The sequence below is a fragment of the Brachypodium distachyon genome, chromosome 2, assembly GCF_000005505.3.
Source record: "Brachypodium distachyon strain Bd21 chromosome 2, Brachypodium_distachyon_v3.0, whole genome shotgun sequence".
Classification (NCBI taxonomy): domain Eukaryota; kingdom Viridiplantae; phylum Streptophyta; class Magnoliopsida; order Poales; family Poaceae; genus Brachypodium; species Brachypodium distachyon.
Window position 1 is genome coordinate 31799477 of NC_016132.3, and position 23664 is coordinate 31823140.

General features: G+C 45.8%; 2 protein-coding genes across 3 annotated transcripts; both read left to right on the forward strand.

Annotated features, from left to right (window-relative positions):
• Nucleotides 1–1554: 1554 nt before the first annotated feature.
• On the forward strand, nt 1555–2391 carry LOC100842547 (arabinogalactan peptide 16). Its single transcript, XM_003568683.4, has 2 exons — nt 1555–1784; nt 1889–2391. Exons 1-2 carry the CDS (start codon nt 1676–1678, stop codon nt 1993–1995), a joined length of 216 nt encoding a protein of 71 aa, XP_003568731.1. The 5' UTR covers nt 1555–1675; the 3' UTR covers nt 1996–2391.
• A 15947-nt stretch (nt 2392–18338) lies between these two features.
• LOC100842851 (proline-rich receptor-like protein kinase PERK1) lies at nt 18339–23365 on the forward strand. Of its 2 annotated transcripts, none has more exons than XM_003568684.4 (8): nt 18339–19049; nt 19624–20163; nt 20797–20883; nt 20987–21057; nt 21408–21484; nt 21806–21953; nt 22474–22635; nt 22775–23365. In XM_003568684.4, exons 1-8 carry the CDS (start codon nt 18497–18499, stop codon nt 23093–23095), a joined length of 1959 nt encoding a protein of 652 aa, XP_003568732.1. In that variant the 5' UTR covers nt 18339–18496; the 3' UTR covers nt 23096–23365. The 2 variants fall into 2 exon arrangements, with proteins under 2 accessions (XP_003568732.1, XP_024315304.1); XM_024459536.1 differs by lacking the exon at nt 18339–19049 and adding an exon at nt 19208–19283 and having other exon boundaries at nt 22775–23259.
• The last annotated feature ends 299 nt before the right edge of the window (nt 23366–23664 follow it).

Genomic DNA, 23664 nt, shown 5'->3' on the forward strand with positions numbered 1-23664 from the left:
CTATTGTTTCTCTATTTTCCATGTATTCTTGTAACACCATCCACTTTTTTTCGAGTAAAATGCATCAGAAGTTCTAATTCTTTCGTAAAGGTTTCAAGTTAGTCTTACTTCTTTGAAACTGCACGTTTGAATCCAAAATGTTTCATAAGTGGTGCGACTTGCTACTGACGTGGCTCCTTGGACCCAAATGTCAGGTGACAAGGTGACTGACTGTTTCTTGCTCCCCCACGATCCTGTCCTTCTCCCCTGCTTCTCCTTCTTATCCCAGGCCGAGCCATGAGCTCCGACGAAGCCCTCTTCCCCGCACACTCTCAAGCTCCCCCAAGCCGAGGCTGCTGCAACCCTCCTCAAGCTCCGCATCGTCTCCGCTCGCTCTCTCCCTCCGCCTGGACCCACTGCGCATCCAGGGCCGCCTTCAATCGTTTCATCTCCCCTGACTCCGGCAAGAGCGCCGCCTGCGGGCGCTCGCCTCCTCACGGCATCCCTCTCCTCGCCTCCGCGTCCTGTAGCACCACGCCTCCTCGGCAGAGCTGCCGTCACCCCTCGGCCGAGCCCGTTGCGACCCCGAGCAACGCCGCAATGAAGACCACCGCCGGCCGCCACTGCTTCACCGTCGTTGGGCCACTCCGGCGCGGGATCTCCCTCACCGCCGCCGCCATCAGTCTCCCCACGCTAGCGCGCGCACGGAGAGGTCTCTGGAGCGGATCTCGCCCCCCCTATGCCATCCCCACGTGCGGCAGTGGGGATTCCCAGGGCCTTCAGTGGGCGTAGGGGAAAGCCCGGGAGGACCGCGTCAACGTGGTCGTGTCCGACGAGCGCGGCTGGGTGTTCGTCGGCATCTACGACGGCTTCAACGGCCCCGACGCCAAGCGAGCTCCGCAGCCTGCTCTGGAGCAGCAGCAAGAGCACCAGGACCTGCCCACCTCTGCGCCCAACACCACGACCTCGGACCACCAAGACCAGTGCCAGAGTAGCCGGCGAGGAGATTGCTGGCGATGGAGAAGCATGGAAAGAGGATAGGGTTCACGCCTTCACGGGGTAGAGAAGAGAAGAGAGTCAGGTTTTTTTAATAAATGGAATCCACCTTGTAACCTGACACGTGGACCCAAGGTGTCACGTCGGCAGCAGACACGCGTCCGAGCCACATTACTTATGAAACTATTGGGACTCAAACGTACAGTTTCAAAAATTTAGAACTAAATCTTGCTACCTTTACGAAAGAATTATGACATCTCATGCAATTTACTTTTTTTTTCTATCGCGTTGAGAGCCACAAGAAATTCCAGCGGGGCGGCGAAGCCGCTGATCCGTCTGGTCGTCTCGACAGTGGAATGTTTTTCCAGCCAGATGATTGCGAACACATATAGAAACGCATTGACAGCCAATCTCAGGAACGGAATTGCAGAATCCAGTCTGGAAAACGAAAAAGAAACCGAGCAACGGTCCTCCATGTGAGCGGGCCCCACCGCCGGCACAAGGTGCCATTGCGATCCCAGCTAGGTCCAGCAGAAAGAGAGCCGTTATATACTCAAATCAATTATGAAGGGAAGGGAGAGAGAACGTTATATAACCAGAGAAGATGGGGGGCACAACGGGAAGGAAGCAAAGAGCCAACGACGACAGGTAGGCAGGCAGGCACCTAGAGAGGATCGGAGAACGCGCACAGGCGGCTGCCATGGCACGGAGTACCCCCTTCGGTTTCGTCGTCGCCGCGGCGCTCGCCCTCGCCATCGTGATGCCGGCCGTCGCCGGGCAGGCCCCCGCGCAGGCGCCCTCCAGCGACGGTAAGCCATCTCTCAATCAAAGCACGATGGACAGCATCAAGGAAAGTGGCATGTTCTTCTTTTCGGGAAATTCTGATCTGTTTGTTGTGAATATATACTTGCAGCATCGTCCATCGACCAAGGCGTCGCGTACCTTCTGATGATCCTGGCGCTGGTGCTCACCTACCTCATCCACCCGTTGGATGCCTCCTCCCCTTACAAGCTCTTCTGAGTCTCCCAGCAGAGGATTCTTATTCTTTTCTTCATCTTTCCCCCCTCTTCTTTTGATCGATAGGCTAGTGGATTCTTGGTGCTGTGACTGTGAGATTGGATTTGGATTCATTTGTTGCCTAGTGGACTAGTGTGCGTATATTTTTGTTTGCCCGTGTTGTTCCAATGCTTCTCTGCTGGTCTTTTGGCATTCATTTGCCGTGAGGAAATTATTGCTTCAGTTTCCATGTATTTGCATCAGAGATCCCTTGTATGTAAAAGGAGTATGGTTGGGCCATAGCATGTTCAGCTCATAAATCGAGAGCGGCCCACCGTATTTCTTTGTCGTTAGCTAGCTTTTTCTCGTGTTTGTTTTCTCCAGAAACGCATCCAACACACACTTACACGGAATTGGTGATTAGAGGGACCAAGTAGGCGTCTCAAGTGAAGTTCTCAAATTCCCCTCGTTTGTCCAAATCTGTCCATACTTCATGAATAAAATACATAGTCCAATAAAAATCTCCATTTATCTCCATTTATCAAAAACCCCACCTGTCACGCGAACAACGCACCTTTTCTCTCTGTCCTCCTCCTCGTCTCCTTCCCCGCCGAATCTCATCTAGCTCCATTTCCATGGCCTCGCTTAGCCTCCATTTCCGTGGCGCCCTCGACACCCCTGCTCCCCGCCGTCTGTCTTTCCCAGCGCCCCACCGCCGTGCTCGCCGGCCGCCTCGGCGCTCCCCGCTGCCGCGCTCGCTGGAGCCTCTCACCCTCGATCTGGAACCTCTGCGACCTCGCCGACCTCCGCGGGTACGATTGCTAGGCGTGCTTCCCGGCCGGCCGCTTCCTTGATCCCCCCAACACCAGCCCTTCCAGGTCGCCGGTGCCGTCGTACTGGGCAGCTTCAGCTCCCAGGACGAGGTAGGCCCTCGACCTCTCCTCTCCTCCAGCCCGACGACACTTGCTTCTGGTTGTGGCTAGTCTTGTGTTCTAGTGGGCAGGTGAGCAGCTGTACTGAATTTGTATTCGGCACCAATCTCTGCCCGATGAAGGCCTTTGTTGTTGCTTGCCTGTTGGTTGTTTGATTGTGCGATCAATCTTTTGACCACTGGATTGTTGATTGCATCTGCCTGCTTGTGATGAATAGCTGTCACAATTCATTGTCCCTTGCTGTCAAAATGAGATCGTAGCAGAGAAGTGGCTGTTGCTAGTGTATGTCCCTTGTTCAATTTCAAGCATGTAGTACTGATATTTGGCGTTGCTCTGCATTTGATCTTTCGGGCACTGAAGTGATTTTCCTTTTCCTTCTAGCAGCATTTTGCTAAACATATTAATGGCAGGATAAATGGGGAGGGCAAATGGGGGTTGCCATTGGGTGAAATGCTAATTTTTTCATCCCCATTTGTCCGGATTCCCCTCAAATGGACAAATGGGGTTAACCCTTGAAGATGCCCTAAAGCAATGTCATTAGAGGGGCCAAATTACACTAGTATGAGCACCCCTAAAGTATAAGCGATCGGTAATGTGCATGTGTACATCTACGAGAGCATGGGAAGCCTGCCCCTTAGAGCAACTCTAGCATATAGCGAAAAGAGGGCCGGACACCTAGAAATAACCGGTTATCGGTTTTTGATGGAAAAAATGAGCAGAACAGATACCAAAGATTTGTGTAATTTGTCAAAAAAAAAAGATCGGATCTACCGAATACGACCCACCGCGCCTTGATCTCCTCCCCACCCCCATACCGATATGGCCAGGGAAAAGAGAAAAGTCCACTTTAAACTCTGAACTTGTCTGAATCAAACCCTAACCTTTCAATCCCGGATTTACAGACCCTAACCTATCTAATCCCAGTCAATTAAAACCTTACCCGAGAATACCTGTTTGGCTCGGTCGGGATGATGACATGCCATGGGATTTTGTGAGAAAAATCCATTTTAAACCCTAAACTTGTCTGAATCAAACTCTAACCTTTCGATCCCGGGTTTTCAGACCCTAACCTATCTAATCCCAGTCAATTAAAACATTATCCCGTGAATACCTGTTTGGCTCGGACGGGATGATGATGATGTGTCATGGGATTTTCTGAGTAAACACTGCACATGGGTCCCCATGGCCTTGTCCAATGCCGGCGGGTAAACATGAAGGTCGTGATATTCTGAAGAAATCCATGAAAAAAAAAGAAGGGGAGAGAAAATCCAAGGACTAAACACATGATGCAGGTGAGCTGTTCCATGGCTTTACCTTAGATTTTGGCTTGGAGCTGCAGATTGTCCAGTGCGTGGCCGAGCAGGTCAGTCATGCCGCCGTACAACTCCAGGCAGTAGTTGAACGGCGGTAGCAACCACTTACCTGCCGCTCACCCTCCGCCGCCAGCCCCGTCACCCCAACTCCCGTGCCGCCGTGTCGCAGCTCCGCCACGCGACGCGCTGTCATAGGCTCGCCGTGTTGTAGCCCGGCCCGGCGTCACCCCGCCGCTGCCGTCCATGGCCTCGGCCGTCGATCCGGGGTGCCGATACATGGTTAGGAAGAATCCTGAAGAGACGGATGAAAGAAATGGAAGAGAGATAGAGATGGAGTCCGATCCTACGGTGATTAGATGCGCTGTTGGCTGGGCACGTGCCCCACATAGAAAATCCCATGACACGTCATCATCCTGTCTGAGCCAAACAGGTATTCTCGGGATAAGGTTGTAATTGACCGTGATTAGATAGGTTAGGGTCTGAAAACCCGGGATCGAAAGGTTAGGGTTTGATTCGGACGAGTTCTACAAGTTCAGGGTTTAAAATAGACTTTTCTCCAGGGAAAACGGTTGGTGATAGGATATTTCAGCCCATGCTATCACACGCCTATCTTCCCTGGCACCTCGCTCATGCAGATTTCGTCGCCGCCACCGCATCCACGCTGCCGGTCGGTTATTCCGCATATCCCTGCTGACGTCTCCACATCGTAGCAGGGTGTCCGCTGCCCGATGGACTTCTGCCACTAGTTTCCCCGGAGCTAGGAGCACCATAGCCGCCGTCGTTGTCGAGGAGCTTCGGAGGTACCTAAAACCGCCGTTGAGCTATCCAGCAGAGGCCTAGTTCTCCGGATCTAGAAGCTTGCGTGTCCCGACCCACCAGACAAGGTAAATTTCTCATCGATTTCGTGCCTTTCGGATTTGGGGATCTAGTGACTTAGGGATTTGTTCATGTTGCGAATTGCCGATTTCAGATGCAGTCATCATTGTTATCCTTTTCCGCACTGCAATATTTTGACTCCTCTTCGTTCGATGAACAAGTCAGCTACGATGAACTCGAGAAAATTTTGATGATTCTCGCCATGAAAGACGTGGAAGACAAGGGGAGGCGACCGAAGCGGCGAGGATCAAAGGTTGGTCGTCTCTGCTTTCCCTGCAATCGAGGCCTCGACCATTCCATGTTGGTGAATGATTACTTTGCCGAAGTATGCACCTACCTGGCACACCTATTCCGTAGGCATTTCTGTATGCGTAGGCCTATGTTTGTGAAAATTGCTGAGGCATGCGAAGCAAACTGCCGCTATTTCACTTGCCGGAGGAACGCTGCCGGCCTTCTTGGGTTTAGTTTTTGTCAGAAGATTTCCGCTGCCATGCGGGTGATTTCTTATGGCGTTCCGACAGATTACACCGATGAGTATCTTCGCATTGGTGAAGATATGACGCTCAAATCTGTCCGCATCTTTGCAAAGGTGTTGATCCGGGTGTTCGGCAAGCAATACCTCCGAGCACCTAATGAGGAGGACATGAGGAGGCTGATGGCAATGAATGAAGCAAGGGGATGGCCAGGAATGCTTGGGAGCATAGATTGCAAGCACTGGAAGTGGAAGAACTGCACGATGGCTTGGCACGGGCAGTACACCGGCCATCACCGTGAGCCAACAATTGTGCTCGAGGCAGTTGCTTTGCAGGATTTGTGGATTTCGCATTGCTTCTTCGGTTTGCCTGGTTCTCTAAGTGACATCAATGTGCTACAAAGATCTCATCTCTTTACTAGGCTTGTGAAGGGAGAAGCTCCGGCTTGCAATTATACCATCAATGGCCATGAATGTAACATGGGATCCTAATGGCTGACGATATTTATCCTTCTTGGTCTACATTTGTCAAAACTATGCAAAACCCCGTCAGCAAGAAGCAAACTGTTTTTGCGAAAGCACAAGAAGCTTGCGGGAAGGACATCGAAAGAACTTTCGGTATGTGTTCCAAGACCGTTTCGCAATTGTGCGAGCTCCTGTTCATTTTTGGGATAAGAAGTCTCTCTCAAACATCATGATTGCTTGTGTCATTCTGCACAACATGATCATCAAGGATGAGAGGGGGATGTATTTAGAGCTTTTCTTTGAAAATGTATGCAAATGGGTCAAACCGAAAGGAACGCGGAAAGGATCCAAGCATTTCTTCAAACCTGCCGAGACATTGTTGAGAGCAGGGCCACTCACACGCAGTTTCAATAGGATCTCATTGAGCATCAGTGGCAATTGTATGGGAAACAGGTTCCCTAATTTTCCATGTGTTATTTGAATTAGTACATTATATTTGAATTAGACATTGTATTAGGACCATTCTTTATTTGTCTGATTGTCACATTTGAACAATTTGATGTAATTTGGATTATTTTTTTATTCGTGTGATGTTAGCACATTCATAAATTTGATTCATTTTGCTTTTATATCCTCTGAACCGTATGAACTGAAGAACTGTCAATTTTTAATTGTCCAACTGTCGATTTCTATTTGCAACACCAGTTTTGCGCAACCGGCATAATAGATTCCACAAACCGGCCAGAATAAGGCTTTTCAGTTCAGTTTTCAGATTTTGTTCTGCATGGGTGCAAATGAATCTGAAAAACACTCTTTTGGTAGACCGAATACACGTTTTTATGGGTCAAAATTTTCAGCAACCGCTAGAATTGCTCTTACAAGCCCCGTTGCAGATGCTGCCACATCAATTGCTATATTAAGTTTGGGGCTTATTGTGCCTTCAGTTTTAGATGTACCATCTCCGTCCAACAGAAGTAGGCATATTAGTTTTTTTTACCAAGCGTTAGACCACGAATTATTTTATTAATATATGACTAATGTGATCAAAATCATAACCATAGGAAAGCACTTTTGAATACGAATGTAGCAATTTCTGGTCAAAGACTTAGTCAAAGTAAAGTTAATAGGCCTACTATTGACGGATGCATGTAGTACTATTTATTTAACAATACCTGTTTTGTGGCCAGTGCGTCTCCAGTCTCCATGTAACCCCCCTGGCCTGCACCATTAACCGGCCGGCCGGTGTCCCTTGCGCTTCCGACATGAGCATCCCGAGTCTTGGTGGGCTTTTTCTAGTCCCTGCAGAGTCTCATTAGTGTTAGAATTTGGTGGGCCTGATTAGTCCAAGCCCAAGTTTTAATAATTCTGAAAATATTAAAGGGCCATTAATGAAGTGGGATGCGGGGAGTGGGAATGAGAATAGTCTCACCTTGCTAGTCTAGAGTGAGTGAGACCAATATATAAGAGATGTTGCTTCTCACCTATTGAGCAAGTGAGCAACGGAAACCCCACGCGCGCTCCTCCTCCTCCGCTCGCCTCGCCTCGCCTGTCACACGTGCGAGGTATTTTTGGAATCTGTTACGGACACGTGCAAATTTTGTGGAGTCGGTTCAGATTTTCTAAACCGAACCGACCTATACCTGCGTGACTATATATACAGCCGCCCCGTCCCTCCGATCGGTACACAACACAACCGAGCTAGGGTTTCGTAGTCTACTCCATCCCGAGCGCCGGCGTGCACCAGCGATTGGGAGAGCAGGTCTCCGGAACCTTTCGCCTTTGCGATCCTGTACGAGAGAGGGCGAATAAGGTTTTTGGGAAGCGCTCCGCGTGACTGCTCGCTTCCCTGCAATCACGGATCGTCTATCTCCTCGAACCGGCGGGTGCGCGACGCGCTGCCGTCTTCTTCGTCAACAACGTCATCAAGCGAACGCAACAACAACAGCTTCCTCTCCGCCACAACAGTACGTATACCGTGATTCGATCTACTGTTTAGTTATGATCTGCGAGATTATACTATTGTTGATTGTGCTGTTGAATACCTCTAGTATATTTGAGATACATGTGCTAGTTGGTACTGTCGTCATGATCTTATTCTCGAAATTGCTTAATTTTCCAACAATCCAAATACCTTATTGTAAGCAATTTCATGATTTAACTATAGGTTTAGCCGATGCATTGAAGCCGGATAAATTTTCCGGGATGTACTTCAAGAGATGGCAATTAAAGGCCAAGCTCTGGTTGCAGACTCTGAAAATATTCTAGGTGACAGACAGCAAACCTGAGGGAGATTTATCTGAGGAAGCTCAGAAATTTTTTCAGGATGCCAATGTTGCCTTTAGAGGATGCATTCTAAGTGTTCTTTCTAACCGTCTTTGTGATGGTATATGCACATAGAAGACGGGAAGGAGCCGTGGGATGCACTGGATGCTAAATTCGGTACAACCGATGCAGACAGTGAACTGGATACCATGGAGTCGTTGAACAACTACAAGATGGTGGATAACCGTTCTGTAGTTGAACAGGCATATGAGATACAGATCATTGTGAGAGAGCTCAAACTTCTCAACTGTGAATTGCTCGACAAGTACGTGGCTGGGTGCATTATTGCAAAGTTACCTCCTGTGTGGAGGAACTTCGCCACGTCTCTGAAACACAAGAGACAAAAGATATCAGTTGAACAACTGATAGCATCCCTTGATGTTGAAGAGAAAGCTCGGGCTAAGGACACCACTGAGAAGGCTGCTGATGTTCCGTCTAACGCCAATATGGTACAAAGGAATTTTCGCGGCAACGGAAAGAACAAAGGGAAAAAGTCCGCTGTTGTTAACAACAACAAGCCTACGCAGACTACTACCTTCAAGAAGAAGAAGAAAAGTAAACAAAGGCGAGATGAATTGTTTCACCTGTGGAGAGCTCGGCCACTTTTCCAGAGATTGTCCTGATCGTGCAGATCGGAGAGGGAAAAAGGAGCAGAAGACTGTCAACGTCGTGACTGCTAGCAACACTGACACATACGGTATTTTACCTACTGTCCTTTCAGTATTTCAATCTCCATGTTGGTGGATTGATACGGGTGCTAATGTTCATGTATGTTCTGACATCTCTTTGTTTACTTCTTACCAGTATGGAAGGAATTCAACCGTCTTGATAGGGAACGGGTCGCAGGCAGCTGTTCGTGGTGTTGGTATGGTCGATCTGAAATTTACTTCAGGGAAGATCGTGTGGCCAAGGAACGTGATGCATGTCCCCTCCATGAACAAGAATCTTATTAGCGGTTCCCTTTTATGCAGAGATGGTTTTAAGGTAGTTTTAGAGTCTAATAAAGTAGTTGTGTCCAAACATGGACAATTTATTGGTAAAGGCTATGAGTGCGGAGGCTTGTTCCGTTTTTCCCTTTCTGATTTTAGTGACATGTTAGTGAACCATATTTGTGGCAGTGTTAATGACGATGCAAGTGTTTGTCACTCTTGTTTATGTCACATTAATTTTGGTTTAATGTCTCGGCTATCCACTATGAGTTTAATTTCTACTTTCATCATTGCCAATGGTTCTAAGTGCCATAGTTGTGTTCAATCAAAGCAACCTCGAAAACCCCACATGGCGGCCGAGAAGAGAAATCTGGCACCTCTACAACTCATACATTCTGATCTTTGTGAGATCAATGGTGTGTTGACAAAAGGTGGAAAGAGATATTTCATTACGTTAATTGATGATGCTACTAGATTCTGCTATGTTTATTTGTTGCGAACTAAAGATGAGGCTTTAGACTACTTTAAAATCTATAAGGCTGAAGTTGAAAATCAATTGGAGAGGAAGATCAAACGTTTTAGGTCGGATCATGGTGGCGAGTATTTCTCCTATGTATTTGATGAGTTTTGTGCGGAACATGATATTATTCATGAGAGGACAACTCCCTATTCTCCGCAATCAAACGAGGTCGCCGAGAGAAAAAACCGCGCGTTGACTGACTTGGTGAATTCCATGTTAGCCACCGCCGGTTTATCTAAGGCTGGGGGGAGGCTCTACTCACTTCATGTCATGTCCTGAATAAAGTGCCAAACAAAAATAAAGAGAAGACTCCCTACGAAAAGTGGATTGAGAGAAAGCCAACACTTTCTTACTTGCGCACTTGGGGATGTTTGGCGAAGGTCAATGTTCCAATTCCCAAGAAATGCAAGCTCGGACCGAAGACAGTGGATTGTATCTTTCTAGGCTATGCTCAGCGGAGCGTGGGCTATAGATTCTTAGTAGTTAAATCCGAGGTACCTGATATGCATGTTGATACTATTATGAAATCTCGTGATGCAACATTTTTTGAGAATATTTTTCCTATAAAAGATATGCATAGCATTGCTAAAATTTCTTCTGAAATATTACCTGAGTCTGGCTTACCTGAATCTAATATATCTGATAATGAATCGGAACATCCTGAGGATGATGTTGAGAAGGATGACAATGAAGCTCCTTCCAGGAGTAAGAGACGAAGGATTGCAAAATGACTTCATTGTGTACCTTGTGGATGATACTTTCAAAACCATTGCAGAGGCATAATGCACCTCTGGATGCAGATGACTGGAAAGAAACTGTCCAAAGTGAGATGGACTTCATTCTTTCTAATGGAACTTGGGAGCTATCTGAACGATCCCACGGTTGCATGCCAGTTGGCTGCAAGTGGGTGTTCAAGAAGAAGCTAAGGCCTGACGGTACTATTGAAAAGTATAAGACACGGCTTGTGGCGAAAGGCTACACTCAGAAAGAAGGCAAAGATTATGTTGATACATATTCACCCGTTGCTAGACTTACTACCATTCGAGTACTGATATTCCTAGCTGCCTCCTATGGTCTTATCGTTCATCAAATGGACGTAAAGACAACTTTTCTTAATGGAGAGTTGGAAGAGAAAATGTACATGGATCAGCCAGATAATTGTGGTAAAGGCTGAAGAGAGAAGGTGTGCAAGTTACTAAAATCTTTGTATGGACTAAAACAAGCACCTAAGCAGTGGCACGAGAAGTTTGACAGTACTTTAACTTCTGCAGGTTTTGTCATTAATGAGGCTGATAGATGTGTGTACTATCGCCATGGTGGGTGCGAATGTGTTATTTTGTGTTTGTATGTGGATGATATTCTGATTTTTGGCACAAATATAAAAGTGATAAATGAGGTCAGGTCGTTTCTATCAAATTGCTTTGATATGAAAGATCTAGGAGAGGCTGATGTTATTATTAACATTAAGCTGGTTAAGAATGAGAGTGGAATTACTTTGTTGCAATCCCACTATGTTGAGAAGGTGTTGAGTCGCTTCGGTTTTACTGACAGCAAACCTTCACCAACACCGTATGATCCCAGCGTGATACTCAGAAAGAACAATGGAAAAAGAAAAGATCAATTGAGATATTCTCAAATAATCGGTTCCCTTATGTACTTAGCTAGCGCTACGAGGCCTGATATCTATTTTGCTGTGAGCAAATTGAGTAGGTTCACGTCAAACCCGGGTTTAGATCATTGGCGTGCACTAGAAAGGATATTGCGCTATCTAAAAGGGACGATGAGTTATGGAATACATTATTCAGGCATCCAACTGTGCTTTAGGGATGTTGTGATTCGAACTGGATCTCTGAAACAGATGACCTCTACGCCACAACTGGGTCTGCCTTCATACTTGGTGGTGGTGTAGTATCATGGAGATCGTGCAAACAGACCATATTGACAAGATCAACTATGGAAGCAGAGCTTGCTGCTTTAGATACAGCCACCTTTGAGGCAGAGTGGTTGAGAGATCTTTTGATGGACTTGCCGGTGGTTGAAAAACCAGTACCGGCCATTCTGATGAACTGTGATAATCAAACGGTTATTACTAAAGTGAACAGTTCAAGGGATAACGCAAAGTCATCAAAACACATGAGGAGACGTGTGTAGTCTGTCAGGAAATTGAAAAACTCCGGAGTGATAATTGTTACATATATTGAAACAGAGAAAAACCTGGTAGATCCCTTTACCAAGGGACTATCACGTAATGTGATAGAGAGTGCATCGAGGGAGATGGGGTTGAGACCCATGAACGTTGTGCCATAGTGGTAACCCAACCTATGTAATCGGAAATCCCGTGAAGTAGGATCTGGGAAGAACGAAGCTATCAGAATAACAGAGGAGAGTATGTTATAACCCTCTCTATTGAAGATGTGCGACTCTCAAATTGCTTTAAGGCAGGTTGGTGACATGCCTTAATGTGTTCATTGCAGCTATGAGTAGCGAAAGATGCTGTCCCACAGAGTATTCTTGAAAAAAAAACACATATATGAGTCCGACTGTCTAACGTCGCAGTCTATGAGATTTGGGTGATCTCTAGTAACTCATGAAGAGACCACGGAGTACGACGCATATGCTCCACCCGCGGGGTAGACTACTGATAGCCCAGTACTGGTTGACTTTGAGTGAAATCTATTTCATGCCAGCTTGCAATTCAAGGCTTAGTCCATTGTGAGTGTGGATGAATGTAACTTAAAGTTCTATGCAGACGTTCAACTTAACAGTCTCTGCTGAAACACTAATATATAAACAAGCAGCGGGAACATGCAAATCTCTAAATGGGTATTTGAGATCTGGTGGGAGATTGTTAGAATTTGGTGGGCCTGATCAGCCCAAGCCCAAGTTTTAATAATTCTGAAAATCTCAAAGGCTTGTTCAAGAAGTGCGATGAGGGGAGTGGGAATTGGAATAGTCCCACCTTACTAGTTTAGAGTGAGTGAGACCAATATATAAGGGATGTTGCTTCTCACCTATTGAGCAAGTGAGCAAGGGAAATCCTCACGCGCGCTCCTCCTCCTCCTCCTCCGCTCGCCTCGCGTCGACTCGTCACGACGCGCGCGTCACGTTTCGTGGATCGAGTTCGAGTTCGAGGTCGAGTCGTGTCGGTGCTGGGTTGGGCTTCCTATCTTTTTGTCACACGTGCGAGATATTTTTGGTATCTGTTACGGACACGTGCAGATTTTGTGGAGTCGGTTCAGGTTTCCTAACCCGAACCGACATATACCCGCGTGATTATATATACGGCCGCCATGTCCCTCCGATCGGTACGCAACACAACCCAGCTAAGGTTTCGCCTGTCTCTCACTTTTGCACCGTCGTCGTAGTCTACTCCATCCCGAGCGCCGGCGTGCACCAACAATTGGGAGAGCATGTCTCCGAAACTTGTCGCCTTTGCGATCCTGTACGAGAGAGGATGAATAAGGTTTTTGGAAAGTGCTCCACGCGACTGCTCGCTTTCCTGCAACCACGGGTCGTCTATCTCCTCGAACCGGCGGGTGCGCGACGCGCCGCCGTCTTCTTCGTCAACAACTTCGTCGAGCGAAGGTAACAACAACAGCGACAACAACAGATCCGCTGTCACGCCTCCACGTCTTTGATTGTCGCCATCGTCGGGCTCGCACTCGTTGCATCCTCCTCCGGCAGCTTGCAAGAGAGTTGCTCCGCTATGTCGCTGTGTGGATGCTCACATGCCGCTGCATTGACGTCCCGCTGCTACATTGTCCGGGATGTGGCTCCTTCCCAAGTATCCCGCGTGAAAATTTTCTTTCGATTGGGCAGATATAGACCATTAGAAGGCACCGTGTCGCGCTCTCCGTGCATTTGTCGCATCCCTATAAAAAAGCCTGTTTCAATAATTTTATGATCTCTTGTTATTAAATCTAAAATCACTTTTCAATAAGTTTTAATTGGTCTCGCGAAACTATCTATACGGGTGTAACTGAAAACTACACCGGTACCGTCGACGACAACAAGACTCTTCTTCGATCTTCCTGCGAGTCACTTGACAAAGAACGAGGATATACCAACACACTCCTGGGTTTAATGAACCTCGAGTCACTCACTACATCGCTACTGCAAAATTGCACGTTGCGAGGCCAAACAATCCTGAAGGTTATCAGCACTGACAAATATTCTTCTGGAGTCGTTGCCAAGGAGTGTTGGCAAGTGTGGTATGAACATATTACTCTTCGTTTTAGATGTTTTTTAGTTTCTTTTCGCAGTCTTTATCATAATTAAAAAAATAATGTTCTTTGTTAGGAGTTCAAGAGCACGGGGCAAGCTGGTCCTAGGGGCGGGCAGTCATACAGACCGCAGCACTATTGCAGGTTCACCTCTGGTGCCACCAAGTGGGAGGCTATGGGCCGTAGTGTTGTGCACCTGATCAGTCAGGTCAAGCCCATGCAACAAAGTGAAAGGCGGCCCGGTGTGCTCGAGTTTAGCACAAGGCCGAGGTCGAAGTACTCGAGGGAGGGAGCCGTGTGGAAAGCAGGTCTCCAAGTTGTATAAACAAATTGTTCTCTCTGCATCTGTGATCTACTGATCTGTCTCTACCGCGATCCCCAACTTTTGCCTGCCTTGTTCTATTTCTCTGTATCCTGTGTTACGTGACATTTTCCAATTCCCATCTAGTACGTCCCATGTCAAACGTGTTAAAAAAGAAAGTTTCATACGGCATACCCTTCTTGTGCACAAAGGCATCACAGCATCATCAAGACCCAGATGCTCTTTCTGCGTGATGGAAAAAGCGAGCAAAACACACAGGATAAGAAGTGAAGTGACCAGAAGTTGCCGACGGGTTGGAGATCAGGTGAGTAGCATCTTGGCCTGTTGATTGCAAGCACATGGCGGTGGGCGGTGGCGCGGTGCCATCCCTCCCACCAAGAATCTTGCCAACACATTCTATCAGCATTCAGCGGGCACAGTTATCTCGTATCTGCCATCAAGACTCAATCATTCGTAGTTATATTAATACAAATGTCTGGTGTAGATTTTGGTATCTACGTGAGTTCAGTGAGTATATTCGATATGTATCATGTACTTGTTGGTTGGAGCATTCTTTGTCCAATCAGTGTCAAGTCGCCGTTTAACTTTCGAGCAATGATTACATGGCATTTGTCCGGCGCTTTTGATTCACACTTGAGAGACCAAATGTTTCAATTTCGAGCTTAGTGACCATTTCTGGAGGAACCTAATGCCATCGAGGTATTTGGAGTGGAAAATTCGGCGAAAAACCGCTCAACCTGGAGTAAGAAATGTTTTCATGAGAGGGAAAACTATCCAGTTTTGCTAACCGGGAGACCAAATATATGCGATTTCGAGTTTAGACCGTTCCAACAGTTTGCTACCAATTGAAGGACCAAAAGTATATTTTTCTCTTTACATAAAATGATTACCCGACTCTACAATCGGCTTTCATGGATTTTCTTTTTAATCTCGTGAGCTTGGCCATCTTGCGGAGTTTTGTCTAGTCCTATATAAGTAGGACTCCATATCGCGTACAAGTAAAACTTCTGGATATATCCATGTAGAATTTGCAGTCACTTTCACAAATATTTGCAATACTTTTTTATGAACCCGTACATTTTTTTTTCTTGCGGGGAAGAGGTGTATTCTACCTTAATCAGCAGAACACCATGTGGACACCTGGACCTCTACAGTCTACACAATAGTGTCTACGACGTTCGTCGAGATTGGTGTATGTTGCAATTAGCAACGTAACCACATTGTCCCTTTTACGTCACCATATTCGCTCCTGTTTATTTTTTATTTATTTTTATTTTTTCTCCAGAAAACTACTAGTGGATGAAACTCTTGGCAGTATATTAGATGGGCATAGATAATCTACTCCATATTGGTTTCACAATTGTCGACGCGCTCCAATTGACTTGGCTACCGTTACATGATTAAAAAATACTCCTACTACTCATATCAATTCTTCGACGCAATCTGCTGATGGAAGTTCTGCACCTATGACGAATTAAAAAAAACCCACCTCCGCTGTATATGCATCCAGCTCCCACTCCCGTACGCGGTAAGCGGTGGTAGTTATATTAAGAGCTCGTGGGGTGTGAACATGATTAGTGTCGTACTCAGCAGGTTTACGACACAAAAGTACTCGAATGATTTCGTCAATGGGGACAGCGGGATTCACGTACCCACCATGTGCGCCGAGACTTGTTTATGTTCCTAATCATCCTTGTTTTGTTTTAACTACACGTAGGGTAGGGAGTACTGCAGTTAGTTTGCATGCATGTTGCCGGCCAAACGGCTGTTTAGTATATTCCGTGATTAATGTTGGAGTTAACGCGGCGATCATAAACTTTCCACTTATTATTACTCGCAGCTGGTGCCTGATCAAGTTGGTTGATTGGGCGCGTCGACTTTGTTCTTGGACGGCCGCGTAAAATTGGGTGCTCTCCATTTGGTTAGGCCTAAACCTTCCTATAGCTGAAGAATTAAAATGGTGCCATGTGCGATCTCATGGGTTTGGAATGAGAGGTACCAAGGTAGGTGATGATTTGTTCCATGCTGAAACCCTCCTGTATGATTGTATACGGGTAATTATTAAAGTGGAATTACTTGTCGAAATATTACATGAATCTAGACGTTTTTTGCACATAGATATATCCGTGTATTTGGACAAATTGGAGACGGAGAGAGTCGTAGTTTGTATTCCAGTCTTCCAGATGTGTATGGCTAAATTTGAGGTTATCATACTCTCAAGGGTGTGATAACGTGTCTAATCTTGGGTGTCTTTTCATTGTCATGCAAGAAGGAATTCAGGACAAGTAAAGAAAAATGTCTGCTGCACCCGATTCCCGATACCCGATTAAGGAGGGTTTCCCTTGGTGGGAGGCAGTTGAGAGTCCAATTGGAAGACGATTCTGCTTCAGTGGTAGTTCATAAAAGAGTTTCTGGAACTTATTGACAACAACTTGAGAAAGATCACTGACTTAGTATATTTATGCTAGTTTAGCTACTTCTCAACTGGTCTCGTCGAGATTATATAAAGATAAAACAAGAACTTTGGAGTTTTTATTTATTTTTATCAATAGTCATTAAGTTTTTGAGTTAAAATGCAAACAATCATCTCCCGACATATTTTCCCATTTTTGTTATGTTATTTCAGGAAACCTAATGCACTATGAAAAAATTTCAGACCGACAACTCGAAGACCCCACAAAAGGATGCAGATACGTGGCCCCCCAGACGCCCTGGGCATGGCGCCCTAGGGGCGCATGAGGCTCACGAGCGATGCTCGCCGCCACCCTTCATACTCCGTTTTCAGTACGCAAGATTACAGGCCTTCTATAAATTTCGGGACATCCAAACGTCAAGAAGGGACAGAAAAACTACAGAGAGCAAAAACCACCCGAAATGTTACCGTCGTGAAGGTGGGAATCGAGGAGAAACGCCGTGAAATTACCTCCGAAGTCTTCTTCAACCCCACTCCAACGATTCCTTGCTACTGCGGTGAGTAGGGAGTAGTTCTCCTCTGGCTCACAGGTTCATGATAGTAGCTTCTTTCCAATATCTTTATGTGCCCTCTTGTTTTATCGTCGTATGAGTTGTCCTACATAAGTATGACTTGCATGATTTAATTCTTCGTGATGGTGGATCTTTTGTTTATGATATACTATGCCGTTCTTGTGACGGTTATTTTGAGTTATTTATTGGTTACTCCAATGAGTAGGGAGTAATTCTTCTGATGATTGACTCTAAGTTTTTTTTACGCGGAAGAGTGTCATTGACCATGAAGTTTATGGGTGCAAGATTTCCAAATGACATTGAAAAAACATTATTAAAGTGACATGCCATCTCGAATGCTATAAATTCTAGACGCATGACTATGCAAAGAAAAATCAGATGGATGTTTATAAGAGGTTAAAATGGATGAAAACTTCCAAGTATAGTTGATCCTAAATTTTTAATTCAAATTTGCCCAAATATGGATGTATCTATTTTTAAAAAACATCTAGATACGTGTAATATTTTTAATATTCGACAATAATTTAGAATCGGAGGGAGTAATAAATAAAAAAGTTACTTCAGCATGGACATAACTAGCACCGAGCAAAATGGTCGGATTTTATTAATGTTTGAACATTTGGTGGAGTGTTTTTGTTCGAGTTTAAAAAAAAACTTAGATTTGTCAATTTCACGGGCTGACAGGTCAAAAGCGAAGACGGGGCAGGAAAAAACGATAATTTCGCAATCCAGCGAACGGGACACAGACACTACATTCGGGCCACCGACAATACAGGCCATACCCTAGGCGGCTCCACGCGACAGTCAAAGTGACAAAACTAGTCTCCCGTAGTAAAACAGTCTAGTCTCCGCTCCGCGTGCGAGCCGCGCATCGGGTAGCCCCGGCCACACCCCGCAGCAGGTGGGGCCGACCACGTCCCCGCTGCCACCGCGTCCTTTCTTCCCCTTTCTGAGCCACTTCCGCCGCTCCGGAATTCCGAATGCCCCCCCCCGCCTGCTCTTTAACTACTCTACTGCTGCTGTAACACTACACTTTTCCTTCCTTCCTTCTCCGATCTCGCGGCCTCAAAGCCTTAAAGGCGTCTCAATTCTTAAGTGCTAAGCAAGCGGGGCTAACCCTAGTTCTAGCTGCTCCATAGCAGCAAGGGGAATCTCCCGCGCCGGCGATGTCGTCGCCGACTGCCGCCCCGGCGCCGACTACGCCCTCGGCACCGCCGGCGAACGCGACCGCGCCTCCGCCGGCCACTCCGGCATCGCCTCCCCCGGCGATCCCCGTGCCCTCCCCTCCGGCGCCGGCTAATCCACCGCCCGCCTCCGTCCCGCCGCCGGCAGCGCCCGCAGCCTCCCCTCCCGCACCGTCCGCTACCCCATCTGCGCCGTCTCCCTCGCCCCCGGGCGCCCCTGCCACGCCCACCCCGCCCTCGGATACTCCCTCTCCGCCCTCGTCTGGGGGGAGGTCCCCGCCTTCGTCCGGTGGCGGGGGGAAGTCGCCGCCCACACCGAGCCACAATAACCCGTCACCCAAATCGCCCTCTCATTCGCCCTCGAGCGGTAACTCCGGGTTGTCGACGTCGGTGGTCATCGGCGTAGCCGTCGGCGGGTTCGTGCTGCTGCTGCTCGCCACCTTCGTTTGCCTCTGCTGCCTCCGGAAGAAGCGGCGCCGCCAGCCTCCACCGCCGCACTACGGCTACCCGCCGCCGCCTCCTCCGCAGTACAAAGGTGTGGTCCCTCTTCAGCTCCGAATCCTATGCCTAGCTGTCGCTATCCAGATCTAGATCTGGTGCGCGCGTATCGTGTGCCAGCAGGTAGTCACGGTGCTGTCATTTGCAATTCTCCTGTTCTTGGCAATTTGGCTTCAATTCGCAATTCTTCTTCCTGGACACGTGATTGGTATGTTGGCAGCATGTGCCGTGTCGTTGACGTCTGTATGCGGACTCAAAGGTGTTAATTTTAGTAAGCACTCACGGGAATTTCTAATTACAAGTTCTGGACCTGGAATAATACATATTTCAGTATGTACTTCTTAATTGTCAGGACTTTGCCTTAGGAAAAGTTATGTTTGTTACATTCAATAGGATAGTACGTAAATAGGAGTAGTGTTCAGTGGATGATTATATGATGTCATGCCTATTGTAGTGTCATATGTCGTACTATTATGTTTTGTTCAACCTCTTTCGGTGGGAAGAGAAACTGAGTTAATATATTAATTTATTTTCTGAAAAGGTGGGATTATCTGAGTTAATATATGGCAAAATGGTAACTCCTTTCCTAACAATGTCCTTTCTTGCTGCAGAGGATCCTTACGGAGGAACATACCAGAGTTGGCAACAAAATGCTCCTCCTCCTCCGCCTGATCATGTGGTCAAGATGCACCCATCACCTCCTCCAGCATATGCCAATCGTCCTCCACAGGCACCACCGCCGCCTCCACCACCTATGATAAACAGCAGTGGTGGGTCTGGTTCTAACTACTCAGGTGGTGAGATCCTACCTCCACCATCGCCTGGCACTGCCCTTGGCTTCTCAAAGAGCACATTCACTTACGAAGAGCTGGTGAGGGCAACTGATGGATTCTCCGATGCCAATCTCCTTGGACAAGGTGGTTTTGGTTATGTTCACAAGGGTGTGCTGCCTAATGGTAAAGAGATTGCTGTGAAGCAATTGAAACTTGGAAGTGGCCAGGGAGAGCGCGAGTTCCAGGCGGAGGTTGAAATTATCAGCCGAGTTCATCACAAACATCTAGTGTCTTTGGTTGGTTACTGCATTTCTGGGGGCAAGAGGTTGCTTGTCTATGAGTTTGTGACCAATAACACATTGGAATTCCACTTACACGGTATGATTGTTTTCCTGTTCTGCCTAATTTATCCATGATTCCTCATGTTTTGGGTCTACTTAGTTTGTCTCTGATTTTGTGTTACATACCTTTTGATGTATGATTAAGATGTTAAAACTTAGCACTTGTAAGATACATCGGGACTCTTAGCCTTGACTTTCTAAAGCTATCAATACATCTATTTCATATAAATACTGTATAAATACATCTACTCACATGGTAAATTCTTCTGACTTTCAAGTGAAAACTGGACACAACTGAAACTGCTTGATTTAAATTTCTGGAGTACAGTTCATTTTTACTAAAGTAGTGCATGAAGTCATGATCAGAAATTTTGCATTTATGGGGAAGAACCAAGTAGAATCAGAAGCCATATAGTAGGACCCTCAGTTTCACAAAATCATATAGTCATGGAGAAATCAGAAATCATCCATTGAACACCAATCAACATCATTACATGATGACACTGCAGCAGTGCATCTTTAAATTTAAAATCTTCAATGCCACTAGTCTTTTCCCTGGAGTTGCTTTGATGAAGTCAGTAAAATTCCTTCTCAACTAGGGAAGCTTATGGATGAACTTATTGCCTTAAGTGTTGTTGCTGATTATTAAGACCGATTTTCACCTTAATAGGAAAAGGTCGACCTGTGATGGAGTGGCCTACAAGACTAAGGATTGCTCTAGGTGCTGCTAAGGGCTTGGCATATATTCATGAAGACTGTAAGTTTACAACTACCTTTTCTTTTTACAATTACATTTTGAAACTAACATACAAGCATAACTAGAAAATGGGTCCTTATATTGTTTTTTGTGTAATTGGCAGGCCATCCCAAGATCATACATCGTGATATAAAGTCATCAAACATTCTTCTTGATTTTAAGTTTGAAGCTAAGGTGGGTTATACTTATGCTTTTCTTCTTTCTTCCTATTGTGGCTGTTAGTCTATGCAGAGTTAGACAGAATTTCTTTAACCATTACTTAATTTGAACATTCACCACCTTGACTACAATTTTTGACATTAAGGTTTTTCGTGTTTTGCCTGTGAAGTGAGCATGCAATCATTTGTGTGTATGTTGGTTTGAAAACTTTAAAGGCCATCTTAAGGTGTTTTGATGTGACTCTGTAGATACCAACTTTGAAATATTACCACTCTCAAAGTTGATAATGAATTTCATGATTATATTATATGAGAAAAATCTTTGCAATTACACACTTAAGTACTTAACTCTTGTCCTCTCTGCAGGTTGCGGATTTTGGACTTGCAAAGTTCACTTCTGATAACAATACCCATGTTTCTACAAGAGTTATGGGGACTTTTGGGTATGTATATGTAAACTATATAACTTACTATTCTGCCATTTCAATTTGGTGTCATATGTCAAGTAGACACAGTACATATATATAGCTATATTTTGGAAGATTTCAAGAGCATGGGACACTATCACTGACCATGGTTAGGCGGGGTTGATATGCTTAGACTTTCTATGCAAAACACCCAAAGAGGAATCCCTCCCCCCTATAGATTTTGTGTCATTTACATTGTTTTCATTTTCTACCTAGGAACTGAAGTATGTCAACATTCAACTTGCTGTGCTACAGCAGTACTTCCAAATTTGCTGATGCCTATTTTTGTGTCCTTAGGTATCTAGCACCAGAATATGCGTCTTCTGGCAAGCTCACTGAAAAGTCAGATGTCTTTTCCTTTGGAGTAATGCTTCTTGAGCTAATAACTGGGCGCAGGCCTGTTGATTCAGCCCAAACATATATGGATGACAGCTTGGTTGACTGGGTAAGTGTTGTAACAGCCTGTTTATGTCTGGTCTTGCTTGTAATGCTTCAGGTAGCTAAGTCAAACAAGTTATTTTGTCTTTTTATGTTTGTTAAGTGGCATTTTTTATTATATGATTATTTTCATGATTGGTTCTTTAAATAAAGTGCTAAGTGAGTGCCTGTTTGTGTCTTTACTAACTATGGAACTTCTCTATAAAATCAATATTATTTCCTAAGTGTATTGCGTACTTATGTTTGAAATTTCAGTATCCAACCTTTAGTGGAACATTGTGTCTTGTAGCTTTGACTTACCATGGTCTCGAAGAAGTACTTTGACCACTAGTTTTGAATATTTTTTATCATAGTATTTCAAGAAATGCTACACAACCGTATAACCATGCAAACATTTTTGACAAAGTGTCAGTGTATGCCATTTTTACATGCCTGAGTTATGTGCTCGTCTATTTTCTCTTTTGCTGGAATCTTGTCTTCTGTTGAACATGTTTTGTGTCGAGAGTAACATATCTGACCATCTTCAGGCAAGACCTTTATTGATGCGAGCACTTGAGGATGGTAACTATGATGAGTTAGTGGATGCTCGTTTGGGAAAGGATTTCAATCCCAATGAAATTGCCAGAATGATAGCATGTGCCGCTGCATGTGTACGCCATTCTGCACGCCGTCGCCCACGAATGAGTCAGGTAACTTCCAATCCAGTGCACCTTAAAGCTGCACAAACTGATCTATTGCTTTCAACCATTAGTTGTGGTGACAAGGGAGAGTTATTTCTATTGCATTGGCATGTTGATTTAGTGGTCTCATGCCCGATATGATGGTCAGGTTGTTCGGGCCTTGGAAGGTGACGTGTCTTTGGAGGACCTTAATGAAGGTGTTCGACCTGGCCACAGCCGCTTCTTTGGATCGTACAGCAGTTCTGACTATGATTCTGGCCAGTACAATGAGGACATGAAGAAGTTTAAGAAGATGGCGTTCACGACCAATGACTACACGAGCAGCCAATACAGTGCGCCAACCAGCGAGTATGGTCAGATACCATCCGCATCAAGCAGTGAGGGCCAACAAACACAGGAAATCGAGACGGGGACAACGAAGAAAAGCGGCCATGGTGGCTACAGTTCAGGATACAGCGGACCTTCTTGAGGAAAATCGTTTTATTCTTTCTTTCTTTTTTACATTTTCATTGATGCAATTTGTAAAGTCTGGCTGAATTTATATGAACAAAGTTACTGACTTGTGTGCGAGGAACCCATGTTTGACCGAAGTATAGCTTTTGGTAGCGGCAATCGTTGATTCCTTCATATGTTGATCGATGTGCTCAGCACCGTATGTTATGTTACCGAGAGAGCTGATTGACTGTTGATATATTGTTTATACTGCTCAGGGTTGGATTGCCCTACGATTCTTTTACCACTTTTGGGCGTGTGTTTATGTTTCTCACGATGCAACGTGAAGTGTCCATGAGAACATGTGTGCCAACTGATACAATCATGTGTATCTTATTACCGTCTCCTGGCATGTGAATGGAATATGTGCTTGACAGGATACAACCAATCCGGTGTGAAATTGAGTTGTCTTGCAAGCCAAATCTCGTGCCCTCTTCTTTGGAAGCACGGAACGCGGGCCGTGGACAGCTCACGGGAGGAGGCATGTACGCCTGGTTGTCTCGCGTCTCTTTCCGGTTGGTTTCCAGGGTAGGCGACGCGTGATCC